The 27,039-nt window shown below is 39.7% G+C and overlaps 2 protein-coding genes across 12 annotated transcripts; one reads left to right on the top strand and one right to left on the bottom strand.

The window, feature by feature from the left end:
* CUNH17orf75 (chromosome unknown C17orf75 homolog) lies at positions 1-8,977 on the bottom strand. Its single transcript, XM_067547379.1, has 10 exons — positions 8,729-8,977; positions 7,663-7,743; positions 6,200-6,325; positions 5,223-5,363; positions 4,935-4,992; positions 4,061-4,180; positions 3,341-3,405; positions 3,071-3,207; positions 2,119-2,222; positions 1-1,725 (listed from the first exon to the last, which is right to left on the bottom strand). The coding sequence occupies exons 1-10, from the start codon at positions 8,869-8,871 to the stop codon at positions 1,516-1,518; spliced, it is 1,185 nt and encodes a 394-aa protein (XP_067403480.1). The 5' UTR covers positions 8,872-8,977; the 3' UTR covers positions 1-1,515.
* On the top strand, positions 8,735-25,079 carry ZNF207 (zinc finger protein 207). 11 transcript variants are annotated; one of them, XM_067547371.1, is made up of 14 exons: positions 8,739-8,757; positions 8,850-9,092; positions 9,542-10,631; positions 11,686-11,812; positions 13,039-13,177; positions 14,168-14,335; positions 16,057-16,132; positions 16,705-16,752; positions 18,790-18,860; positions 20,504-20,664; positions 21,632-21,724; positions 22,975-23,217; positions 23,929-24,091; positions 24,329-25,079. In XM_067547371.1, the coding sequence occupies exons 3-14, from the start codon at positions 10,591-10,593 to the stop codon at positions 24,487-24,489; spliced, it is 1,491 nt and encodes a 496-aa protein (XP_067403472.1). In that variant the 5' UTR covers positions 8,739-8,757; positions 8,850-9,092; positions 9,542-10,590; the 3' UTR covers positions 24,490-25,079. The 11 variants fall into 11 exon arrangements, with proteins under 11 accessions (XP_067403475.1, XP_067403472.1, XP_067403474.1 ...); XM_067547369.1 differs by having other exon boundaries at positions 8,743-8,757; positions 18,790-18,890; XM_067547370.1 differs by having other exon boundaries at positions 8,743-8,757; positions 14,165-14,335.
* Positions 25,080-27,039: the final 1,960 nt, after the last annotated feature.

The raw sequence follows: 27,039 nt of genomic DNA, 5'->3' as shown, positions 1-27,039 counted from the left end.
TTTTTAAATGTGTTTTTATTAGATATAATTACATCATAAGAAAGCATGTAGCTTTTAATTTTGATGTATAAACTCACAAAACAAACAGCAGTCACACCACTGGTTCAGTAAGATTATTCAAATATAGTTAGTGAGGGAGTCCTCTTCATAATAGGATAGTTCATTGTGTCAAGTTATGGTAAAACACACTATGGTCCAAATGCTGCATTCCCCAGCTAGTCAATTGAAACAAATTAGAATAAAGACTATTTCTGCAGTTCTCCTCTGTGTAATCTTGACAAAGGTCCCCTTAGTTTTGGCTCCTACTGTACCCGAAGTGGTGCATCTCATGTTCTGTCCTCTAAATTACCTATGGTTTAGAAAATGTGTTTCCCATGATGTGTGAGAGTATTGCTGGAGTACAATGATGCATTTTCAAAATGAAATTTTTATCTGGGAACTTAGCTTAATTCAGTACAGACTTAAGGCCAAGTTAAATTCACCTTTATAAAAATTTTAGCCTGTTTCTCCACTGCTTTGCAACCTATATATGCAGTGTTGCTGTAGCTGTGCCAGTCCCTTGATATTAGAGAGAAAAGGTGGGTAAGGTAATATCTTTTATTGGACCAACTTGGACTGAAGTTGGTCCAGTAGGAGATATTACCTCACCCATCTTGTCTCTCTTGCAACTTATACAGTCATTTACACTTATGCAAAGTAGTGTTTTACATCCAACAGTCTCATATAGTATTTTACACCTGTGCAAAATCATTGATTACAGACCACATAAGGCAGTGGAAAATCAGCCTACCAATTTACAGATAACTTGACTGGTCAGATGTGTATACTTTCAGGTATACATCACTTCAACCTTCCAAAGAAGCCAGAAAAGTTTATTTTAAAGACTCTGTTCAGTTTAAAACAAATCAGTTCAGTAAGCATAATCAAAGAGAATCTGGTCACCGAAGTACAGACTTTCTACTGTAGAATTAAGGATATGAAAGCAAGTGACAAGAACAAGTGACAAGCCTTGTTGACTGAGAAAATTCTCTGAATTTAATATGTTTAATTCATTTACTATATATGATTTAGCCAAATATTTGTAGTTCTTTATATGATTCTCTTGGTCGTTTAAATCTGATCTCAATATTTGGTCATGATGCTCTCTACTAGTTCTTATGCATTAAACATTTTCTAACTGCTTAAAAACCATCACTGTCATTCAGGTGAGAGCTTTTCCTATAACATGGCCATAAAAAACAATGGTATGGTCTCCCGAAAAAGGAAGACGACTCAGTTTCAGAATCTAGAAAATACTGGAAAATGAATGGCTGGATTAGTATGATACACAATATTCAAAAATTGAAGCAAATATTAGGTTTTTTTCTAAAAAGAGGAAATGTAAAAAGACCCAGATGTGAAAAGTCTGAAATGACAATGGTTTCAAATAAGTTTCTGCTATAGTGAATTCTGATCTGCAAACAAGCAATTAATTATTTATACAATAGCACAAAATGAGTATAAAAATTAAGATCTTTAGGCTATTGCTGTTTCTCTCATGAATTCCTCAAGGACAGTTATTACATTTTTGGCTTCTGGCATTTCTGCATGCTCCACTTTAACGATCTTCAGAAGGACATCTCCACTGCCACAGTTCTTTAGAAACACATAACACTTAAACAAAGCATAATGGTTCATTTCTGCCTGACGAATAAATCTCTTCAGGTTGTTAGTGTCTTGTATGGCCTAGAAACATAGTAACAAAAAATATTTCTCATCCTCTTGTCTGTAGGGAAGGTAAGCAGATACATGGATTTGGAGAAGTGGAAGAGTTTGCAGTAAGAATTTTATTTTATTACATAAACTAATAGGCAAATCAGTTAGCTACAACTTGATGGGAGTTACTACTGTAATTTTAAATTGTTACTACTGCAATTTTAAATTGTAATTTTAATTTTAAGGGAAAAAGATGGTTTCTAAATTGGTGTCTGTTCCTTTAGAGCATATTCTATTCTTGCCCACTCTGAGTATAGCAAAAACAACTAGGCAAGTTCTATCAGTTATCACTATCAATGAAAAAGTGACTATTTGCACACAGTAACCATTCTGTCTCTGGCAAGCAGGAGTATACAAAGTTACCTTCAATTTAAAGTTCTCCAGTATTTGCCAGAAGAGAAATGGATTTCCACCTTCAGCACCATTTAGAAAAGCCTGCATCCAGTCCTCACAGAATTTGTTGCTCCCTGTCACACGTTTAGGAACAAAGAAAAGGAGGTAAGGAAATAGCATATGTGCACACGTGTATGTGTTTGTGCACATTAGAGCTCTGCATAACCCACACCTATGTAACTACGTACTTAATCTCACTCACAGAATAACTGTTAGTGACACCAAAAACATTTGCCCCATGATATAAATATTCAAAAGCATAAAAATTCAGAATGGAGAGAATGTGTATGAGAAAAGCAAAAAAATGCCAGGAAAATAGATTTTGGTTTCAGTTTCTTTGAAACGTCTCTCCCAAAGCTCCAGATGCTTTTAAAACTACCAGATACTTAGAATACACAAACAAGATTGAAATCTGCAGCAAACTGGCCAATCAAACAGAATTATACTTGCCCAAAATAGTTATCTAACCATCCACATCCTTCTATAAACCACTCATCAAAAGTGAGCTTTGCCGCTTGCTCTGAAGCTTAACTAATCTGAGTTTTGGTATAGCGCTGAGCAAAACCCAGACTCTGGAAATTCCAGACCCCTCACTTTTAAACCAGAGATCAAGTGCCATTGTGGATCAGATATGCTAGGAGTTCTCAGACTGGGGGTTGGGACCCTACGGGGTCACACGCTGTCAGCCCCCTCTGCATGCTGGTAAGGATGGCACTGCATGGGGGGACCATTCACAACCTGAAATATTTTCAAAGATCCCAGCAAAAAAAGTTTGAGAGCCGCTGTGATAACAAATGGGAAGAAAGGTGTTCTCAAGATAGCCAGGTTCCAAAACTTTCTGGGTATGATTCTGTGAGTGGCTGAGCCTTCTGTAAAGATGAACTGGATGAGTTGATGGAAGCGTACCCATCCATGATCTCACCTGCATTATGGAACTGAGGTTGTGGTCCACTACAGTCTATTACCACTGATTTGTGCTGTTCCTCAGTCATGGCTATACACAAGGAGGTCATTGTGCCTTCCTGAATGAGACCTTGGAGACTGGCCGCACTCAGAAACCTGACACACAAAATTATTGTGAACTGCTAGTTTCCACACAACACCTAAACAGCAAAGCTAGGAAAGGGGACCATACAATAAGGAAAGCAATTTATAGGCTATATTGTCTTTGTTGAGGTGTAATATTCTTTACCTGTTAACATCTTTCTTTGTTCTTTCATCTGAATTTTTAACTTCAACAGGAGTGTAACTCAAAGCCTTAAAAAAAAAAAATTGCTGTTGGCTGTATATATTTCATTCCTGTTACTATATTCATTATTACAACTGATAAAAAGTATCATATAATCCTAGTTAAGTTCTCTTCCTGATAATCTAGTAAGTACCAAAGGCTAGATAAGTGCTCCAGACTATATTCATTACAACTATTTATACATTCTGAAAAGTATACTAGTTTGTACTTCTATGAACGGCTCTGCCCACATCCTTTTCACGTTCGTTGTCTAGCAGTATATGACTCATCTTATTTTTTTTGTTCTCAGCATGTTACTACAGTGAATTTCATAGACGTTTAACTGTCCTCATCCTACTCTGAGCCAAATGGAATTTTTATTGCCTATCTCATTCTAATTACAAGTTGAACAATACTAAGCATCCAATTTTAAAATGAGTTAGCTATACAATTATTAATTTTAAAATGTTAGTTCATTCCTGTTCGATTGATGGATGAAATAGCTGGTATTGGCTTAGCAATATAGCTGAGAAAAACCACATTGTATTGACTAAAGGGGAAGGTTTTTCATTCAGTTCAGGGTGAATGGAAAAGCAAATGCAAGTTTCATTTAAAACAATACAACAGGATCGCTGAGTTGACTAGAAAATGTTCAAAAGATGATTTAGTTTGATGTATACTTACAGCATGTAACAAAAAGGTGAGTTTCTCCTGGAAGAGCTGCACTACCCTCTGGATAGGGCATACAGAGTCCTCAAACCAGCTTCTTAGATAGGGTTTAACGTAAATCTCCAGGTTACTCTGCTGTAGCAAATTGAAAAATTAAAGCTTTTACAATGACTATAAAGTTGATTCTGGTATAAAAATAAGCATATTGCTAATCCATTCAAACTATGCAATTTGGATGTCAAATCCTTCCTAATTTCCAACTACAGTCAGCTAAAATCATTAGCTTGGCATCTTAACTCTTTCAGAGCTGGTGTTTCACATCAGTAAGGCTTATATTCCGTAAGACGACATGTTATATTTATAACGTATTCTGACATGCATCAGGCAAGCAGCGTAGTTCAGTAAATAGGGCACAGGACTTGGAGTCAGGACCTGGGTTCCATTCCCTCAACTTTTTTGTTATGTGAACAAACTTAGGGGGAAAAAAAACCAAAAACAACTTATCACCACTGCTTCGAAAAGTAAGGGGACTGAATGCTCATTGTTAACCCTTCCATAAGCTATTATAATTTCCTAACAGGATTTAGTCAATTTAGTCACACTTCTGTCTGAATTTACCTATTACTTTCACAAGTAACCCTTAAGATTACCTATGACTGGGAAAGAAAGTCTGACGTTTCCATTTGTTTAACTTGTACAGTGGGCAGCACTTTGTGCATAGCTTGTTTTCTTGTATAAACAGTTGCTCATTTCCCCATTTATGTTGGTCTTTCATGTACTAACTTTCTGTGCTCTAAGTCCTGTGGATTTTTGTCAGAATAATCAATCCTTATCCATAAAATGTCATCATTACCATTAAAAAAAATTCATTCATATAATTAGATCTTACCTCTGAATCAAGGTTAGTCTTCAGGCCTTGAACATATATGTCCAACTCAAGTCTGAAAGTATCCTCTTAAGGAAATAAGATATGTAAATTAAGACTTGCACTTTTCCCATTCAGTATATGGTAGGTAATCGCATTCTCAGTTATACTCTGGAAGATGTGTACAAGTAGCCTAGTAGTCAGTGAATTCAAGGAAATGGCAGCAGAAAGTTAATAGGGGTAAACATGTGCTAGTTACTTTCATATGCTCCTTCCCTACACCCAAATAAAGAGAGGTTAAGGAAAGGATATAGCTCAAGCCCTTTCTCTGAGCCTCCTAAGAAACAAGTTACGTACTCTGGAGGGCTGATGTTTGATTCCACAGTTGCAGTTTCTGGAGGCTTTTCTTGTTGGAGAAGGCAGTAATAACAACCAACTCGATGTTCTGGTATGCTAGAGACAGAAAAAAAATTGAATTAGTCACACGCAGACATGCCAAATACTTTAATGATTGTTCTAAATTAATCTCATTTTGTATCTTATATTAGAACTTAACTTGACTATGGGTGAAATCCTGACCCTACTGAAGTCAATGCAAGTTTTATATAAATTTGTTTATAATCAGATCATGCTTAAGATTAGGATTTTGAATCACTATAGTTTTTCCCCTTGCTCAATATTATTCTGTGCTAATCCCAAAAGAATACTCTTGCTTTCGGAAGAGTTATATGCAATTCTGATTACCTTTGACTAAGGTATATCCCAGAAATAAATGCAAGCTTTAACTACCTTTTTTTTTTAATTGTTAATATTTTCCAACAAGGATCTAAAAGAAACTGACTTTAGAAATACAGGCCATGTGTAAAGGAGTGATAGTACAATATGTAATATATATATATAGAGAGAGAGAGAGGGAGAGACAAGTGATTTACTTAAAAAATACTAACCCCCAATACAACTTGCCCCTAGCATCACATATACAATTTTCCTAGATCGTTTCCTCATTGTTAATTGTACAGAAAGAGAGCTCAGAACAACCTGAGCAAAACCAATGATTATTCACAATTTAATGTTTGCATTGTTTTTCACTGCCATCTAAAGGAAGTCTAAGGCAAATGCGACTAGCACAGAACTGTAAACTGGGAGCCTTACATATGCATTGACAGACTGATTAGCTGCAATCAGCATTAAACTGATATGCAGCAGCAGATGGTAAACTTAGTGAGACTGCCAACATGTATCACTTCCCATGTTTATCACAAATTAAAAACAGCACATTTTACTCTTACCTCAGCTCCACAGATGCAACATTACCCATTCCCTCAAAAAGTGCTCCTTTAATAAGACGCTTAGCAATAAAACTGCGCAATTCTGTCTCTGCTTCAGCTGGTAAGTTAGTATCCACCAAGTAGAGGCTTTGAAAACAAGATAAAGTTCTTAGGGAGAAGAAGAGTAAACCGTTTTAATTCTCTAGCTGGGCATTTGCCTGACTTCAGCAGATGTCATGTGGGGAAGAGTGCTTCCTCGTGTTTATAGCAGAGGCTGAGTCAGGACTCCTGGAATCCGTTCCTGGCACTGCCTCTAACACACTCTGTGACCTGTGGCAAGTCGGAAAAGTATTCAGTAGCTTCTTCACTAGATTGGGATTATTTAAATCAAATATCAACTGACAGATTGCTTCAATAGCCTTAAACAGGTCACTTAGACTGGGATTCACAAAAGGACTTCGGCATTGTGACAATGAGGATCACAGCACCTAACTTTCAGGTGCCTGCAAAATCACAGGAATAACACTGCAGTTCAAAAAGCCTGAGTTAGCTGAGGCTCCCTAAAACAAAGAATGGTGAGAGATAGGCACTGTAGAATGTGATTCACAAAAAACAGCATAGTAGGTGAGGAGCCATCTAAGCTAGCTAGTGGGAAATGTCCAGGAGAGGGGTGTATCCTAAGCTCTGTCCTTCTCAGAGAAATAAGTGCTTAAATCCAGGGTGAGGGGAGGTAGACACCCATCTCTTCTAGCAATTCATAATGGGGGAACCCCTCTCCTGAAGTTACACAGCTTAGGCACCTAAAGTGTTTCTTGTGAGATGACAAAGGTAGGTGCCTAATCACACACCATGGCTGGAGGAGGAGGTAGTTGTGGTTAGGCCCACCTGATAACTTTTAGGGCACTCACATGGGACATAAGAGACCCAGGTTCGACTCCCCCTCTGATGGAGGGGGAGAAAGGATTTGAGGAGAGGTCTCCTACAACACTCAGGAAAGCACGCTAACCACTAGGATACAGGTATTCTGATGTGAGGTTCTCTGTCTCTCCTGTTGAAGCTATTCCACTGTATATAAATAATTTATATAAATCCAGTGATTTGTTAATTATTTATACTCAAAGACTTAAAATAATATAGACATGCTAAAAATTAGTAGTAGTATGAAAGAAATGAGTGTGACCCAAAGAAGTATGATTTGTATTGGTCTATTATTCTAAGCCACCACTCACCCAATACAGGAATTCCATTTGGTATATGTGTCCATTATCATCTTGGTGTTTAACAGAAAAAAAAACCACCAGAAAAAAATGCCCAGGTGAATTCAGTGTGGCTTTCAGGGGGATTTGTATTTTTGATGGGGAATGTACAGTCTTACTCTGTATTCCTTTCAGTATCTACCCAAATACCAAGATGTCAAAGGCTCTGAATTAGAAACTGAATGAGAAACCAGGGTGGTCTAAGTGGTTCTGCCATGTTTGTTTTACCTAAAGTCTTCAGCAGAGGGAGTTTCTGGTGTTGCACTGCTCCGACTTCCATCATCACTGTCAGTGCCCTGCTCTGATGAACTGAAAATTAAGGCATTTTTATTACTGAAATTAAATATCGACACATAACATGTATACAGGACTATTACCACTAAACAAGGCAGAGGAGAAAGAGCATTGTGGGGATGGTGTAGAGTGGAAGTAGCCTTTGAAGATACTATGGAGTGGATGACAAAAGGGAGATGATGGGAAGTGGGGGAAGGAGGAAAAAAACCAAAATAGAGCAGCTAAGAACTGACAGGAAGAGTGAACTCCTTCTCAGACCTAAGGATGTGTTCCCCACCCCATAGCATAGGTAGGACAATGTAGGAAAGCCTAGTACTGCTGCCGCCTGTGCTCTGAAAACCTCCAGCTTCAGTGTTCTTGAAAGGTATATGCTAGACATTTCCTGGAAACCTTCGCTTCCTATCTACACGCCCACTTTATGAATGGTCTGCATTTGGAGCTGTCCCCCCAAACAAAATGTGGTCTGGTGCTAAAGCAAGAGTGAGAATAATCCACTCTCCCTTCCCCAAAATCTGGTATCGCACCATTCACCTGTCCCCTCATCATCTCCAAACCCTGCACAAATAAGCCTTACTCAACCAGAGCTCGAACTCAGCTAGGCTGTGGTAGAGCCGTGGAAACTCACACACTCTGGTGCCATGATGACCATTGGGACCAGAGTACGAGCTGTAATTAACCAGATGGATTAAATCCCTTATTTTATCATTGGACACCACACTCTGATCGGTGTGATCGGCAACCCTCGTTGCATCCTATTCCCTTCTCTTCCCCCCGTTCCCGGAATTAAAGCCAGCTGTTAACAGCCTCGCTCTCTCCAGCCCTCGTTTCTCCGCCCGCAGCAGCAGCATCTGTTGCCAGCTGGAAGCAGCGTGAGGGGAAGGAGATGGGATCAGCAGATGACTGGACTCTGCGCGGACGCCCCTAGGAAAGAGGGGGCGGCTGAGGAACGGGGGGGAGGAGCAGAAATCGGGGTGTTGTGGAGCGGGATCCAGCCCCTCACCTGTAGCACTGGTAGCCGTACAGACAGTAGTAGGTATTGCTGTACCGCTCCGACCTCCGCTCCTCGGCCGGGCCGCCCCCTTCCTCGCTGCTCTCCAACTCCCGTTCGTCTCCGTCCACAGACTCCTGCAGAGACGGCAGCATCTTCCCCCAGCGCTTGTGAGCAGCAACGAAACCCAACCTGCCTTCTACTGCCAGCCCGGCCCGCACGGTGCTCGTCTTCCTGCTCCGTCCGCTCACTCCACGAACACGCGGGTTCCGGCTGCCTTCGGTTCCGCTCCTGCCTTTCACTCTAACAGCGCCTAGTCCTGGAGCTACTTACTGCTCCAGCTCTCAGTTCCTGGAAGGAAGATGCATTTTGCAGGGCAAGTTTCACAGCCTCCCCCTATTGGGATGGAAGATGTTGCTGTGTGTATTTCTATTATTTACAATTTCTGCACCAATCTTAAAATCGCTCTCTTATTCAGAGTCCCAACTTGGCAGCTCTGCCCCTTCCACGCTTGCCCTCGTTCAGTTTGGAGGGAGAATCTTTCACTTGGGATCTTTTGAAGTCTCCTTCTCTCTCTTAGGAGAAAGGGTTTTACTGACAGATTTTAAAATTAAAATTCATTCTGAAGCTGTTTAAATCCCCCCTATTCAATTTATCCTTTGTGGGAAAATCCCTACATTTTACAGAAGATAAAAGTCCTCTTTTGCATTCCTCAAATCTCTTCTGTACTTTTATAAGCAAATTAAGTTTTGCAAACAAAGAAAAAACGTCTCTTGTCAATTACCATTTCACATGTAAATTTTAAAGTACAATTTATGTCCCTAGGGATGACAGCCTTGAAGAGTGAAGTCCTTTGCTTATCCACAGAACAACCACGGTCCTGACCAATAGTGAGGCAAGCTTCTCCAAACTGCCCAGCCAATATACCCCAAGGACAAGCTTGGTGTGACCACCTCTTTTGGTGACTATGATGGGTCAGTCTATAGTTCATTCGTCGCCTTGCTGGGACTGTCAGGTTTGCACTTAGGCCTTGTTTTGAGGGGATGGGATGCCTGCCATTTTGCCTTAGTGCCATGACACAGTGCACCAGGGCAGGAATGCCCCATGCCATTGTGCTGAGATTTGGAGGGAGCGCAGTGACGTTTTCCCTCAGCGCCATGACAAAGTGCGCTGGTCTGAGGAAGCCATGTGGTGACGCTGTGTTGATGTTCGAGAGACGGGTGACGTTTTGCTTTAGCAGCATGATGGGACGCACTGGTGCTGGGACACCCGAGGGCTGTGCTGATGCTTTTAGGGGAAAGGACTGTGTTTTGGTGGGGTGCCATTCCACAGCAGGCTGACATGTTTGGAGCGCTGTTCTGCCTCAGCAGCTTGGTGTGTAGATGCAACCTGCTGGTGTTGCCCAGTGACACAGATGCCACATCACCATAGCGCAGGCTGTCCTGTCCGACAAGCCTGTGGGCACCTTAAGTCTCTCTGTTGGTGGTGGGTGCTCGACTCCCCTCACCCTTCTCGGATCCTTGTGGCCACCAGGGGGGGGGGTCATAGACAAGATCCCCCGGCTTAGGCGGGCGCGGATCACCGCCTGAAAGGGGGGGAGGGGAAAGGATTAAAACAAAATGGCTGCCGTTGGAAATCGCGGTGCATGCTGGGATTCTGACCGAGCGGCTGAGGGAGCCAGGCGGCCGTCACGTGACAGCCGCGTCGCGGGTGCCGCGGTGCATGCTGGAAGTCGAGGGCTTGGAGGCGGCGGCAGGAGCGAGCGGGGCGGCCATTTTGTGTTCTTCCGAGTGAGAGAGGCTGCTGGAAGGCCGGGGGCTGCGGTTGGTGGGTGCCTGCTTCTCTCCTTGCTTTAGTTCCGTAACGCCGCCGCGATGGGCCGGAAGAAGAAGAAGCAGCTCAAGCCCTGGTGTTGATATCCTTTGCCATAGAGCGGGATGGCTTCTCGGCCGGGCCCGGGTGAGGGAGGGCGGCCGGGTGGGAGGAAGGGGAGAGCGGCCTGGTCTCTGTTCACCACCCCCCCCCGTCTCCTCACTGCTCCGGAACGTGGCCTGGTCGCTACTCCCACCCCATCTCCCGACCAGGATACGCCGGGCTCGCTATCTGCCCCCGGACGCGGCTCAGGCTCTCCTCCCCTCCCCCTCCGTCGCTCACCGGGAGGCGGCCCGGACCCGGGCTCTAATCCTCCCACCCCCAGTCTCTCACCGGGAGGCGGCCCGGACCCGGGCTCTAATCCTCCCACCCCCAGTCTCTCACCGGGAGGCGGCCCGGACCCGGGCTCTAATCCTCCCACCCCCAGTCTCTCACCGGGAGGCGGCCCGGGCTCTGTCCCTTCTCTCCATTCTTCCTCCTCCCTGCGCCGGGACGTGGCCTGCTCTGTTTCCTGACCGCCTTGTTTGAAATTTCGGCCGGGCGGTACTTGTCTCCTGGCATCTCTCAACCGCCCTCCACTGTGCGCCTATTGACCCCGGGGTAGTCGTCTTGGCCCGTGGAGGAAACTCCGCAGGAATAAATAGGGCTGGAGAGTGTGGATCTGTGGAGATGGACAAAACTTTCATTTCCTCCGGGAGAAAGGCAGCAAAACTGCCTCAGAGAAACTTTAGACCTCACCCATCATCTTGTGTGTCTCATACTCTGGGGCTGTCACAGGGTTACCACTATACAGCATACAACAACCTGAGAAACCTTGGCATTTAATGACACTTGGTGCAAGTCTGGCTGAATAGGATGGTGTTGGAAACTTTCAGTTCTCTAAAGGTTTGACTGCTGCTCTGGAGGCAGCATTAAAGATCAGTTCAATTTGCCACAGCTATAAATATTGTTTCCCAGCCACCATTTTAAATCCATTTTTGATTGGATTGTATTACACTTGATTTATCTCGCCAGGTTTTTTTCTCTTTTGCTGTTCATTTAAGATGCTACATACAAAGATCTTAAAGCTTTAGAACATCCTTAATAATCTTGAATAGGTATTGCAACAGGGATTTTGATGATGAGAAAATCCTTATACAGCATCAGAAAGCAAAGCACTTTAAATGCCATATATGTCATAAGAAACTGTATACAGGACCTGGTTTAGCTATACATTGTATGCAGGTAAGGCTTTAAAAATATATGCATAACTTTTGCCTCATGTTCAGTTTGTCCCTAAGGGATACTGCATTAAAAACATTTTAAATTTACTGGTTTATTACTGCTTGAATCTCAAATTATAGTTGCCTTATTTAGGAAACGTTGATGTGTCTCTTCTCTATTTCTATTACAAGAACATGCCCCTTGTTACAAATATGCTGGTGTCAGTGATGCTGTCACAAATGTACACATTGGCATATAGATTAGACGGATCATCTTGGCCTTTCATTCACACTTGGGGTTGGGGAGGATTAGTTGGTTTTAAATCCAGAAGACAGGTTCCTAAAGTGGTTTTAACATCTGTGTGGTTTTTAGTCACCAGGGAAAATGCACTTCTTAGGTTGTACCCATTCTTGGGTATGTTTACACTAAGGAGACTAGACCAATTATAGCTGCATTGCTGTAGCAATACTGGCATGACTCCATAGTGTAGACGCAGCCTGTGCTGACTGAAGGGTTTTTCCTATCAGTATAGGAATACCAACTCTCCAAACGCTGCTAGCCATGTTGAAGGACATTCTTCCATCAATGTAACTGCGTCTGCGCTGGGGCGTAACTGCGTCTACAGATGGCATAACTGTCAGTCAGGGATGTGGTTTTTTCACATCCCTAACAAATGTAGCTATGTCAGCCTAATTTAAGTGTAGACCAAGCCTAAAACTAAAGTTTTTCCTAGTGAGGATGAAATTACATGGACAGTTCAAGTAGTATTTGAAAAAAGGACTGAACCATGTAGTTCTTATCTAAGTTAAACTATAAATAAGGTGCAATAGCATGTGCCCCTCTTGAACAGCCTCCTTGAGTTTAAAAGACACTTCCCTTCCCAGTGAAAGTATGACTGGACACATCTTCCCAGAAAAAAGTTCCAGAATATTTTAGGTTATTCTGAACACTTTTTACTCTGTTTTACAAATATTATGGAACAAAGAGCTCAAAACACTTTAATGTAGGGACCAACACAAATTGCAGCTGTTTTAGGGGAGACTTTATCAGTAGATATGTTGCTTATAGATTTAAAAAAAAAAAATTAGTTATTGAACTAAACGTGCATTTAAGGGTATGAGTTGAGCTGATGAAATGAGTAATCTTTACAGAATAATCTATAAGATTTGACACTGCCTGTAGTAGTGTTATCAGTTACAAAAATCTTAACTGATTGCAGTAACAGAATCTAACTTTTTTTGGTTTAGGTGCATAAAGAAACAATAGATGCTGTTCCAAATGCTATTCCTGGAAGAACGGATATTGAACTGGAAATCTATGGTATGGAGGGCATTCCAGAAAAAGACATGGATGAAAGGAGAAGGTTACTTGAACAAAAAACTCAGGGTAAATGTGAAATCTGTTTAGTTACTTATGTTGTATCATCACCATAATATGTTAACTAGATTAGAGCATATAAAGAGTTGTATCGCTTCATCCATACTTACTGTAACAACGTGGATGTAAATAGTGATATATTCAATGAATGTATAGATTGCATTTCTGTAATGGTGAGACTAAAATGTTAGTGGTGCTATTTTAATCCTGAGCTGCAATGTCTTACGGAGCTCCCATTTAAATCATAATAGGTGGGCTTTGTGCTGTGTGGAAGTAGCTAGTATAAATACAGGATTAAAGCTGCTTCTGAGGAAATAGTTTAGCAACAGGATTTGTTTGAAGGCGAGTCCTCAGTGGCCCGGGTTTTTCATTGCCATTCAGAATTTGATTAGTAGAGCTGGTCTTGCTTCTCGGGTAGTGGAAGTAACGAATATCGTCAGTGATTCTGGTGCAGATAGAGCAGTTGGTACATTCTGTAACTACTTTGGTAGGCTTTGTTGGCCACTTAAAAGTGACTAGTGATATTTTTTCCTGGCCAAAGGTAATTGCTTTGGCAAGTACCAGTCTGGAAAAGGATTATCTAGTTACATAGCAGGAACTGAGACTTGAGGGTGGATAGAAAAAAAAAGGCGTATGAATAGTATAGAGGTCCAAACTTCTTGGATGCTAAGAATGCCTTTGTGAACTTCTTGGTGTTTTATCGTACTCCCTGGAGCCCTCCTGTGTAGATTAAGCTGTGGCATGCAGACAGGAGGCAGTTTTTAAGGATGGCCATGGTGGGGTGTCTTGCCCCACCTTACCAATTCATACACACAAATAGGGAGTTATTTAACTTTTTTTTTTCTTCCTTTCTAAAATATGATTGCAGATTACTGGCGAGGAGGTTTAAAAGTTGGTTTCAAACTGGAACACTCAGGCAGCAGAGGAAATCCTATGCTCTTAAACTCTGTGATTTGTATTTTTCTTAGTGTGACAGTGTAAATTAAATTTCTTTAGCAGAAAGCCAGAAGAAGAAACAACAAGATGATTCTGATGAGTATGACGATGATGAATCTACAGCTTCAACCTCATTTCAGCCACAACCTGTACAACCACAACAGGGATACATGCCCCCAATGGCACAGCCGGGATTGCCTCCTGTGCCAGGTGCACCAGGAATACCCCCAGGTAACATAGGCTTTTAAAGCTAGACATGGAAAAGCCAAATATGTTTATTGAGATGCTACTTCAATGCTAGGATGATGGTCTGTCACCTTCCCCACACTCTTAGATATGGCAATATAACTCATGACTGATGTTTCAGAACCATTGTCTTGACTATTGTATTTTCTTAAAGAAAGATACATACAACAGTAAAAAAGTTCACAATACTGATAAAAGGACTGCTGAAGTATGGTTCCAATCAAGGAAAAACTGCCATAGCACCAGCTTTCCAGCCTGGCTTTAGACTGGCTACTGCCTCAGTTTCACCTTCAGTTCCTGGACCTGCCTGTGGTTCTCCCAGCCTTGCCAGGAGGGGCTCACTGCCACTCTGAGTTCTTCAGGCCCTTGTTCCTTGGCACCATTTCATTAGTTCAAACACAACTCACAAAGTAACACACAATCAGTGCAGGCTACTGGGAACCAGAAGCCTTTCATTCTGCTCCCGTCTCTCTCTCTGCTCCAGGGCTAGTTACAAGAACCAAACTGTTTCCTGTAGTCCTCCTTCAACTGAGCCCTCTCGGCTCTTTATAGAAAACACCTAACCCCTTCTCAGCTGGATCTGATAAATTGATCAGGACTTGCTGGCTTCTGGCCCTTAAAGGGGCGCACTACCCAGTTACACTCCATAAACATGAAAAGCTAAATGTCACTGGTAGGATATCATGTCATTAAATAAAAAGAACCTTTCTGTTGTGAATAACTTCTTGGGGGGGGGGGACCCTCCATATAGTAGCAATAAAGGGATTAATTTTGCCTCTATTCACATAAAAGCCTAGTTGAGATTAAGTTTTAACATGACCAGATGTAGTCTTCATATTTAAACATATTCCTATTCCATATTTTTAATTAGTCTGTAATTTGTTCATCATTTTGTACATCCATTCTTTAGATGGGACTTTCTTGTCCACACTGCCTACCCTTGTCATTCTTAATACTTTTCTGCTTTTATGATGTAGCACGTTGTCTCCAGTCCAGCTACTGTGTAAATTGACTCTCTTGTGACAGTAAAAGTGATGAATGTGCCTACATCTACTTTATAGGAGAAGCTTTCACTAACTTGTGTCCTGGTGCTATTTAAGAATGCCAGCATGAATGGAAACTGCCATTTAGGAGGGAGCTGCTCTGTTAGGGAGAGAAAATGCCCTAGAGATGGAGCCTCGTGTGTCAGTGGGTAGAACATTAGCCTAGGACTTGAGAAATGGGAGTTCAATTCCCTGCTCTGCCACAGACTTCCTGTGTCACTTCGGGGGAGTCATTTAGCCTTGCTGTGTCTCAGTTTCCCATCTGTAAAATGGACATCATCCTTCCTTACCTCACAGGAGTGTTGTGAGGAGAATTGCATTTAAGATTATTTAGCGCTTTGGGCTCTCCTGATAAAAATGGCTATTTAAGAACAAGGTATTACTATCTAAAGGCAAGTTAAGTTTCTGACAAAATGCCAGCTTGTGTGTACACTTGTATTGAGGGAAAGAGAATCTCTGTCCCTTAGTGATAGAAAATCAGTTTCCTGGTCAATGTCCAATGTAGTGATGATACCTGCCCGGATCCTTGACGACTTGTGCAAAATATATCTACAGGCAGTGAAGGACCTTTCTCTAAAGCTTGTATACAGTTGATCCAGTCTTGTTTGTGTCTTAAGTCTCACACTGATAAATCCATCTAAAAATTACACTTTCAATTTAAAGGTATACCACCCTTGATGGCAGGTGTTCCACCAATGATGCCAGGAATGCCTCCAGTTATGCCAGGAATGCCACCTGGGTGAGTAAAAACAAGCTTAATCAGTTGGCCTGTGTTCATGTATTGTTTTTGCACATTAGCAGCTTTCTATCTAAATCTGTAATTGGTGACTTTGGACTATTAGAAAAAACAAAACCTCTAGAACTTTACGGGTTTTGTAAACTTGTGTGTTAGTTTTAAAGTTAACATAGGATCTGGAAGGCTATACACCAACAGCAAAAAAGAAACTAAAATTTAGTAGTTCATATGTAAATGTGGTTTTGGTGCTCCACCCTCCAAGATTGTTAATAATTGGATTTAAAAATTTACGTTGCTGGTTTAAACCTTTCCACGAGCCCATTATAAAAGTTTGTGTGCTCTGCATATACATTATTGCATCAGAATTTATCTCTTGTTCTTATCATTTGTGGATCCAACCAGAAACAAGCTTGTTAGCCAATTTAAGATTTTGTTAAATTAGATTTACCCAGATGGGTTCTAGAGTATATAGACAAGTTTTTAAAGTTGTTAATGGGATTGACACATAATACCCTATCACAATGTGTTTGGAAAATCACAGTTAGATTTTTTGATTTTGTCATACATTTTCACAGATTACATCAACAGAGAAAGTACATGCAGTCATTTTGCGGTGAAAACATGTAAGCATCTCATTAATAATGTAATTTAGGTACATTCATAATGCCATTTTATGTCAAATAAAACCTGTCATATTCAGCCCTTCTCATTCAATATCTTAGTGTTATGATAACTTTAGGTTTTGTATATTGCCCAATTTTTTGTTGCTAAGAATCATTAGGGATCTCCAGTCATCTGGATCCATAAGGGGGAAAAAAAAAGGGAGATAACATTGCAGTAGATGTCTTGTTTCCTACTTCACCTTTCATCTTGCAGCAGTCTGCAGCTTCATTTGCTCACTCCTTGTGAATTGTAGGAGTTGTGTTTTTTAAAATGAAATTATTTGGGTGAGGATTCACTTTTTATAGATATTTTGCTTAAGGAACCTGCATAATGTAATATACAATTCTTGAATTCCAAAAAACTGTGGTGATAAGTCTGATTGTTGCAGATACATTCTGTGTGGGTGTTTTTCTGTTTGGCTTTGATGGATTTCATTCTGCAATCAAGATGTTGCCAATTTTTGCTGGTTTTTAGTCTGAGTGGCACTTAAAGCTCCTTGTCAAACCTTAATCTGGAGGCACGCTATGCCATTTATAGTAGTAAGGAACATAATTTGTCAAAGAAACTGCACTAGTCTATCAAACCAATTATAACCTTACAGATTGTAGTTATGACTTTACATTGTTACCAGTTTAAAGCCTAACTTGAGCTAAAGCCGATTTCCCCTTTTTTTAAGTAAAGGAACATCAGGATAAGTAAGACTAGCCTGGGCCTATTAAATAATTTGTTCTGACTTATTGTACTTTACTCTCTACCAGCCCTGGTCTTTTCAGATTCTAAGAAAAAATGTCTATTTCATAACATAATATCCATGAAGTTCATCTTCATGGTGACAGTGGGAGGATCTCCCACATCAAAAAGTTGCTGAAAGATGAGCTGGGGTGCCTTCCCTACTTTCCCTATCTTGGTTACAGGTGCTTCTATCTTAAGAATCCTCATTCTTCATATGGTATCTTGTGGATACCTTGCCTCCCATTTAATAACATTCCTGTGGTAGCTAAATTGCTTACCTTGAAAAATAATATTAGGACAGTATTTAATGTATTTTTAGCTTATTTTAATGCAGTTTAGCAGCTACAGATAAGTAGGAGGAGGCAATGGGACACCAGTGTTCAGTCTTAGAGGAAACTTCAGCCATATCCTCTTAAGATGTCACCAGTAGGTGAGAGGAATTTATTTTTAGAACAGGAAAAAAATGACCTTTGACAGGCATAATCAGCTTTAAAATCACATTTTGCTACTCGAAGCGTAGCCAAAATTGCTGTCAATGGAAACATCTGAAAATATTTCTTCGGTGCATTTGACAGAACTTTGTTGTCAGTTTTACCTGCTTGGTTGCCTGTCACATAACATTGGAAGGAGAAACATTTTTTAAATAGGAAGTTGTGGCTGTATACTCACAAAAATTGGCTTGAGACCTCAGACAGATGTACTACCTGAAACTTGTAACTAATATTTTGTATAACTAACTTGATTTCAAATGGACTATGTCCCTTTATACATTGTTCAAGGATAGACTCTCATTTGTGTTGTCCCTGGAGTCTTAAAAATGGGTGGTAGTGTAACAGTATGATTTAAACACATTTCCTCAGGCACTTTGTTAGTGGAATACTAATGTAGCTTAGCAATACAGTTACCAATACAATTTATTGGTAGGCCACTTTACATTGAACTGAGCCAATTAACTAAAAAGGATATACTGGAGTACCTTTTTAATGGAGGGACTAGGACTGGTAGTCTGACATTGTTGACTGCGAAATCTGGTTGATGTCACCCTAAGGAATTGAATCCCATGTGAAAACTGTTTCCCTTCCTGGTGACAGTGGAACCTCTTATATTGGGGACTGGTTTGTCTACCGAGAGTAAAAACTTCCTGAATTCCTCAATCAGTGGAAATAACTAGGTGACTTGCAAGACCTTTAGCTTAATTTAGTGTGTGCCAGTGGTCTTAATAGGAGATTAGTGTTCATATTAATCTTTATTTTATATTTTAATAGGATGATGCCAATGGGTGGGATGATGCCTCCTGGGCCAGGAATACCACCTCTTATGCCTGGTATGCCACCAGGTAGGTCAGGGGTGTCGAACTCATACTGTGGTGAGCTAAATTATATCTTTTCTTTAACTTGGGTCCTGGGCTCATACTGTTAAAAAAAATATATATACTACCCATAGTTCATAGTGAATCTCTGTAGAATTCATTGGTGGCTTTTCACAAAGATAAAGGATAGGATATGGTGGCAAACTAACGTTTTTAATTAGTACACTTTTATTTTATTGGGAAGGGAAAATGTGGAGTTATTTTTCTCTTCCCTTATGCTTTCTTCTCCCTCTCCAATGTTCTCCTTTTGGTCCTTTCCTTCTCTGCATTTTTCTCTCTTCTAGTCACGTCTCTTCCCGTTTCCTTTTTTTGGTCTCTAATGGCAGCTGTGGAAAAGTTGTAGAAGATTACTAATTAGCATTTTAGTCTTCCCTCTGTAACCTAGATATGTGTAGAGCACTTCATAAGGAAGTTCCTGCATCAAGCTTTTAAACATTAAGACAGCTGTGAAAGCCACTGACTGGGACTGTGAATAAAGAAACTCCTGTATCACTATTTTAACTGCTGTTACTGACAGTTGGCTGAAATTGGTTCAGTCTTACGCTAACCCACAGTCCATCTGAGTAGGCTGGAAAATTCACATCCATTAGGTAGATTGTACAAAATAATGCCTTTATTCCTGTCCAGAAGTGACTTTATTACACTGATTGAAGGGTGTCATTTTGTCTTATTTTGAGAAGTTTTATATTTTGCACAACATGTTTTTCCAGACCTTTTGATTTAAGTGATTTAATATTTTAATGCATTTCTTTGTGTTAAAGTGTTGCTTTGCTTTAAATCATAACTATCAGATTGTATGAACTGCTACATAGCCTTTTTCTTATTTTGCTTCTAATCAGTATTGTGGGCATTTAACTATACTAAACATTTTAGGAGAACCTTCCATGGCAACCAAATGTCCAAAAATAGTTTGTTTTTATTACTAAGTGTTGCACATGTGTTAAGTTGCTTGATTCAGATGTCTTGTATATATGTCTGCTGTCAGAAGAATTGCATTTCTGGTTGCCTTACTTGATCTTTTAATAGTCTTAACATCAAATTAGATTGTAATATTGGCTGTTCGAAGGAGCCTTTTCCATGTCCTCTGTAGAGTAATCAGTCACAGCCCCAACCTGTGCTTGTGCTTTGCTACCAGCCCCATAAGTCCCAGTCTCCACTAATGACAGACAGTTTGTCCAGGCTTCATAGCAGCCTTAGCACTCAGTTGGCAGTTTTAGGGAATAAGGTTTACTTAATGTATCTTGCACAGGCTCTCTGAGTTGCATGTGCAGTTAAGTGGAAAGAACTTGGACACCCAAACACACACAATTGTACAAGTTCCTATCTGTCCTTTCCCCATGTCCCAAAATTGAATTTGTAATTGTAAAGTGGGTGTGACAGCTGTCACCTCAGAAGTAGGTGTGGTAATTTTCACTATACATGTTTTATTTGTGGCTATATAAATGGCAGTCTCTACAAGCTGATAAGCCTGTAATGTCAATTTACATTTTATCTATGTCAAGACTATATAAGTTAATGTTTTAAAAACATTGTAGAATAGTGTATTCAAAAGGAATATTTCTATCACCTGTGTCTGAGTTTTTATTACAGGTTTTTTCCTGTTTTCATAGGTATGCCACCACCTGTTGGTCCTCGTCCTGGTATGCCTCCCATGACACAAGCACAGCCTGTGACAGCACCAGGCATTCTTAATAGACCTCCAGCTCCTGCTGTATCAGCACCCACCCCACAGCCTCCAGTTACTAAACCACTTTTCCCCAGTGCAGGACAGGTAAGGTGTCTTTCAGAGACTCTGGAATCTTAATTAAATAGTTTTGTACATTACAATGGACTATAAAATTAAATCATTGTGCCTTATAACTATTAGTACTTATCATTGAAGATATTACAAAAGTAATTAGTAAAGCGTCTCACCTATTTTGACTCTTTATAGTATTGCAGTTTAACATAGACTGCTGATTTTTAAAAGGATTTTTATTCACTTTTTATTTCCCTTGTCTTCAGTGTCTTATAGCAGCCCAGGAACTAGGTATAACTTCTGTCAGCAGATGGGGATGGCGGGGAGGAGGGGAAACAAAGCTCTTTGCGTTACTTCCCTTCTAGAGGAAAGTGGTTGGCTGAACTTGATTTTGTCTGTCAGCAGGTGGAGATTTGACTTTCAAAACTTTCACTAAAGTTCACAATGCACAAGTCTTACCATGGTTTGTTTTAAGCAGGGTTCTGACTTGTGATCTCTTGATAGTGAGCCACCACTGTGTAGCAACAGATAAAAAGTAATATTGTAAAACACTGCTGCCCCCTTCTTTGTTTTGCTGTTCTCCTTTGTTCAATCTGGATTAACATGTTCACTATATCTGAACAAGGTAGCTTTATTGCTAACTTGAAATAGCAGCAAAAGAAGGCAGTAATGCTAAAGCTTTGAGTTGTGTGCTCATTTGAAGTTTTTTTGGGGAAAATGGGGAGTTGAGAGCTGTTAGTTAGGATTTTTATTCTTTTTTTGAGGCTTGTGACCACTACCATTTGATTGCATTTATTGTAAATGAATATATCCTTAATTCTTTACTTGCTTTCAAGTATGTGCGGAAACTTTCATAATGTCCTTTCTGCATTTTGGACTTCTGCAGAGAAGAGAATCATTTACAAAAATTCAGTCCCTTGGATAAGAGATCCTTCCATTTGGATATTTTCCACCCATTTGTTTGGAGACTGTTCACTGTTTCCTTTCTTTTATGCTACAGATGGGGACACCTGTCACAAGTTCAAGTACAGCTTCATCCAATTCAGAAAATCTGTCAGCATCTTCTAAAGCTCTGTTTCCTAGCACAGCACAAGTACGCAGGAAGTTGCAGTTTAAAAAAAAAAATTTGCTTTGCAACTTAACCCTTTGAACCGTTATGTAAATCTGAAATTGTCTGCCTAAACATCTTCAGATAATTGCTGTTATATTCCTGATTATGTTTAGCTGGTAAAACCACAGAATCCTTAATTGTGTACTACATCTTGTAGGAATACATATTTCAAAGTGCCCAATTCCTCTTGGATAATGGGAGAAAAAAAGAAATACTACATCCTGGTTCTAAAGGGTTAAAAAAGCATGAAAGCAGCTAAATGCGTTTTAGTGGGCAGTGGTTAGCTTGATGCATGGTGAAACCTTTTTAGTTCATGCTATTTAATCTGATACATCACGATTAATAAAGGGAAACTGTAATTTGTGTTATGCTCTAAAATTGAAATATTTGGCTTTGGTTAGAAGGTTGAATGGAGAATTGAAAATGTATGCTGGCTACTGCCAAAGCATTCTCTCAAGTGACACTCACTTTTGGAGTATTTTACTTTTAAACCAAAGTTTTCTTGTCGCTAATTCAATTCATGCACGGACAGTATTATTGACGCCTGCCTGTCGTCTTTTGCAGTGGACCACAGATTTGCTTTCACTTGGTTCTGCAATCATAAATTAGACTAAAATTTCAGGAAGAGCTGTAGACCGATGTTTGAGACCTTTGCAAGGATATTGCAGTATTTCTGTTACGGAGAGACTGATTCAAAATTAATTTTAATTTTAAGAAGTCTTGACACGTTAGAGCTCTTATACTGAAAGGTTTAGTTAAAGCCAAGATTTTCAAAACATCTAATTTTGTTAATGAATGCTAACACTTTGAGTTGTATTCACTAATAATTGCTAAAATACACTAATTTGTCATAACAAATATAGAAATCCATTTCTACATAGCTTGTCTTTACTAAAGCAGAGTGATCCATTAAGGATTTATATATTAAATTGAATATTTTGGGTGAAATGATGCAAGAAAGTCAGCAAAATATATATGCAATTTTTATTTTGCACCTTTGTTTTAGTTGTGGCTTTTGACCTGCAACATCTATTCTCTTGCAGTGTGTGTACTAGGTTTTATTTTGTCTTTGTTTTCAGTTGCTTTAGTGTTATGTGATGAGGCTGAACATTATTTTGGACTAGCTTATTTTAACTGTGTATCTTATTGGAAAGTTTCAGATGTCGAACAGGTAAATGAGCCTTTTATTTTGAAAAGTAAGTATTTCTACTGATTAACTTTGTATTTCACAGGCTCAGGCCGCTGTTCCAGGACCAGTGGGTACTGATTTCAAACCTTTGAATAATACACCTGCAACAACCACAGAGCCCCCCAAACCTACATTCCCGGCTTATACACAGTCTACAGCTTCAACCACTAGCACAACAAACAGTACTGCAGCCAAACCGGCTACATCTATAACAAGTAAGCCTGCTACCCTTACAACAACCAGTGCAACCAGTAAGTTGATCCATCCAGATGAAGATATATCACTGGTAAGTTAAAACAGTTTTTCTTAAGTTGATAAATGGAACTCACATTTCCACTGAAATTGACGTGGTGAACAGGATGCTTTTTTGTATCCCATGATGACTTTAATGCTGGCAACTGTAAAATATGTTGAATTAATTTATCAGTGCTTCATGTAAGGGGGTATATTTTCAGTTTCAAGGTAGTGAATAGTGTATAGTTAACACTGCATATCTATGCCTTATTAATGATGAAACTCTTAAATTGACTCTTAAGCATCTCCCTCTCCTGAATATGGCTCTGCCTTAGTTGGCTCTCACTTCTCCAGGCTGATGGGTAACTGTTAAAACTGTGCTAGATACAAACATAGCTAGCCAGCCTACCACAAGTGAGACTGAGCGTTTGTGATGTTCTCCTGACAAATATGAAAAACAATTATATGGATGTTGTTCTCCAAGTCAGAAATGAAAAATTTCAAGACCAAGTGCATCCTGTTTTCCTAAGTAAGATTTAGACTTCAAGTTAGACTTAGTTTTTTCCTTTAGATTCCCAATTCATTTATGATATTTTATAATAGCAAATTTAGTTACATTATTGAAGCTATCTTTAATAACAGTTTCAGTTTTTATACTCTGACTTTTATACCTGGATATTCTGCACCAATGTTAATTTAATATTGCAGCTCCTTTGCTTTCCTGTGGTGTGTTAAAACAATCTATGTTTGTTGTTGTTATTAGGAAGAGAGACGAGCACAGTTGCCCAAATATCAACGTAATCTCCCTCGACCAGGACAGGTATCCATGGGCAATCCATCAGTTGGACCAATTGGAGGTATGATGCCACCACAACCTGGAATTCCTCCACAGCAACAGGGAATGAGACCTCCTATGCCTCCTCATGGTATTCACACTTTTTCCTAATACTTTGATTTCACTGAAAGTTTTTTAAATCTAGAAGCAGCAGTTAATTTGAAATGAACAGCTTTTTACAAAAATATAACTTTAGTTTTTTTTAATATTTATATGTCTCCAACCTTTTGAATCTACTCAAATAGCTTTATTTTAAAATAACTTTTTTAAAAAAAAGAAAGCTAGTACAGATATGTTTACTTTCATCTTTAAAATGTTTTGTTCATAGGTCAGTATGGTGCTCATCACCAGGGCATGCCAGGATACCTTCCTGGAGCGATGCCTCCATATGGTCAAGGACCTCCAATGGTGCCCCCTTACCAAGGTGGACCTCCTCGACCTCCAATGGGAATGAGACCTCCTGTAATGTCGCAAGGTGGCCGCTACTGATGCTACTACACACAGTCTAATAGGTTTGGAGATTAAACCTTTTCTCATCTTGTGCTGTTAATATAGCCAAGCTTCCGTCAGTTAAGGCTTCATTGTGACTTTAAAAAAAAATACCTTCCCACATGCAAGGAACTATTGGACATTCTTATTTTACATGGGAAAAATTTATTTGGAATAATAAAACAGGAACTTTTCCTGATGTTGCAATTTATACTGTATGGCTTCTTTTTCATGTTTCATCTAGGTTTTTAGAAGTGAAGTATAGTAAATATGGTTCGTTAAATTGTGAAGGCGCTGGAATTACATGAACATACCATCTTAAAGGCAAGTTCTGTAACATTATGTTGCTATTTGTAAAGTGATGCCTTCACAGCACTTCAGGTGCTGTTGGACTTTACGTCCCCAACTTAGCTTGGTGAGGGCTGTAACTATTCCCAGCTATCTGTACATTTAAAAGTCTGAACATGTAACAATATTTAATGTATTTAGAGTTCCTCCTGTTGCAGGGTTTACGTAAACTGACCCACTAAGGTCGTGTGACTTTTCTGTACTGTTATAAAACTTCATTGTAATAAAACAAGACAAAAATTTATATGCCTTTTTATTCATGGCCAGCTGTGGACAACTGCCTGCAAGGTTTGTACAGATGCATGCCACCGTAGTTATTGGTGTAATAAACGCATATATACTGCCGCTGTTTTGATATACTCTGAATTCTTGTTTGAACTTTGTCACTTCTTAGCTGCATGTTGTAATCTCCTAAGTAAGTAGACATAGACCTGTACACTTATTAACTAACTTTTTTAAAAAAATGATTAATAGGAACGAGGTTACAGAGGGTACATCTCACCTATTATTTATTTAAATGGTGCGGGTTTCTTTAGTAGGGCTTTCTTCTTGTCCACAATAATCTTAGATGACTTGGAACATTGGCACTTTTACATGTTAGCAAGATGTAAATATGACCCCTGGCTGATGATGTAAATCCTTGTGCCAGATGCATCATGTTAGTTCTTTCTTCAGATAACTTTCTTGGATGTGTGACTGCATCAATGCATGAACCTCAGGAGCCATTCAGGAGAAAACTTCTAGAAGCTTAGGTGCATGACACACAGTGAGTGACTTTGTTGCTACTGTATTGAAAGTGACCTGCAGAAAGGAAAAATAGGCCTTTGCCCTTGTTTTGCCTCTCTGTGTAAAGGAGGCCCAAAATTCTGAGATTTTGTTTTCCGCTTTTACCATCAATATCAGGAATTTCAAATCTGGTCTTCTCTGGGTGGTGATAACTCACATGTGGATTGGGAGCTTTCTCAGCCCTTACTTTAAGTGCCTGGAATGTTGAACCTTTGAGACTCTTCTCCCAAGTGTCTTAATTATTTAGGTAGCAAAAAATCAGAATTTTGAGACTGAATTAGTCTCTTACCCAGATTAATTTCCTTGTTATGTCATAAATTCTGCTTCTTTAGTTGACTCCTCTTCCAGTATTGGAGAGCTACATTTCTAATGGAAAAATATAAACATGGAAAGAACTTTTTTTGTGGTGGGTGACGTGGGGCTTCCAGATCTTTTAAACATCAAGAAACAGAAAAGGCGAACTGTTGCTTTTCCTTTGCAGATCAACTTTAAATATAAGTTCCAGCCTCAAGTTATATCTTATCTGTGCCACTTGTGTAGTGGTAATACTCTTTTCCCTTGTTTTTCCATAGTATAGGCTGAGAAGCTTACCAGTAGTTTAGCCGCTGTGTAGTAGCTTCCCTGTGTTTTTCTTAACTGTAACACTGGGCATTGTGGCTTAGTCTTATTTTTGGAAGATGTATAGTTTTTTACAGCTATAGTTTGTACCAGGGAACTCCACTTTGCTTTACTTTCATGCCCCATCTTTTCAGTCTGCAAATCTTTTAATTAAAAATACTTCAAACATTGTGCTTTCTTCCAATAGAGTGTGTATTTGGCCTCATGAAATGTACTTTGCAATGCCTCAGGTGCTTTAGCATCTTAATTTCTAGTTATATGGCCTTCGTTTAAGAATTTAGAAATGTATCTGGCAAGTCTCCAGAAACCTGTATTAATCTTAAGCAAGACCCATAGCTCTCCAGGTGTTGTAAAGAAGCAATTTTCTAGTCACTAGACATCATTTTACCTGCTGGCCATCAGTCAGCTAACATGTAGAATAAATAAGCAGACTCATTCAGTGGTTTGCTTGGAAATGCATTATGAACTGGCCTTGAGTTTTCAGATGTCTTCCCTCTTTCCCCCCCCAGTCCTCCACACTTTTCCATTTCTCTAGTCATAATTTCATATGTCCATTGTACTCAAGATGGAAACTAGTTGTCTTCTACATTCCTTTCTTCTGATCCCAAGGATCATTCAAAAAACCAAACATTAAAGCTATTTTACTACCTTTCATAACCCATTTGACTGTTTTTTATACCACACCTAAAAACATTCACATTGATAAATTGATTTTGTATTCTGTTTGTAAATTGTGGAGCTTCCAGCTTTTTCTCAAGCTCTTTATGATGCGATATGGATCTCTCTCTCCACACCCAC

The sequence above is a fragment of the Emydura macquarii genome, unplaced genomic scaffold (assembly GCF_026122565.2).
Source record: "Emydura macquarii macquarii isolate MOO-44397 ecotype Brisbane River unplaced genomic scaffold, CSIRO-AGI_Emac_v2 contig_1230, whole genome shotgun sequence".
NCBI classification, from domain to species: domain Eukaryota; kingdom Metazoa; phylum Chordata; order Testudines; family Chelidae; genus Emydura; species Emydura macquarii.
This window is presented reverse-complemented; position numbering and strand designations above follow the sequence as displayed.

Excerpts from the sequence above, each read along its gene's own strand:
- CUNH17orf75 (XM_067547379.1), bottom strand. The coding sequence starts at position 8,871 with ATGCTGCCGTCTCTGCAGGAGTCTGTGGACGGAGACGAACGGGAGTTG. Across the intron at positions 7,744-8,728 it reads TACGGCTACCAGTGCTACAG|TTCATCAGAGCAGGGCACTG; the intron begins GTGAGGGGCTGG and ends CTTAATTTTCAG. Across the intron at positions 6,326-7,662 it reads CCCTCTGCTGAAGACTTTAG|CCTCTACTTGGTGGATACTA; the intron begins GTAAAACAAACA and ends TTGTTTTCAAAG.
- ZNF207 (XM_067547368.1), top strand. The coding sequence starts at position 10,591 with ATGGGCCGGAAGAAGAAGAAGCAGCTCAAGCCCTGGTGTTG. Across the intron at positions 21,725-22,974 it reads TGTTTCCTAGCACAGCACAA|GCTCAGGCCGCTGTTCCAGG; the intron begins GTACGCAGGAAG and ends TGTATTTCACAG. Across the intron at positions 23,218-23,928 it reads CAGATGAAGATATATCACTG|GAAGAGAGACGAGCACAGTT; the intron begins GTAAGTTAAAAC and ends TGTTGTTATTAG.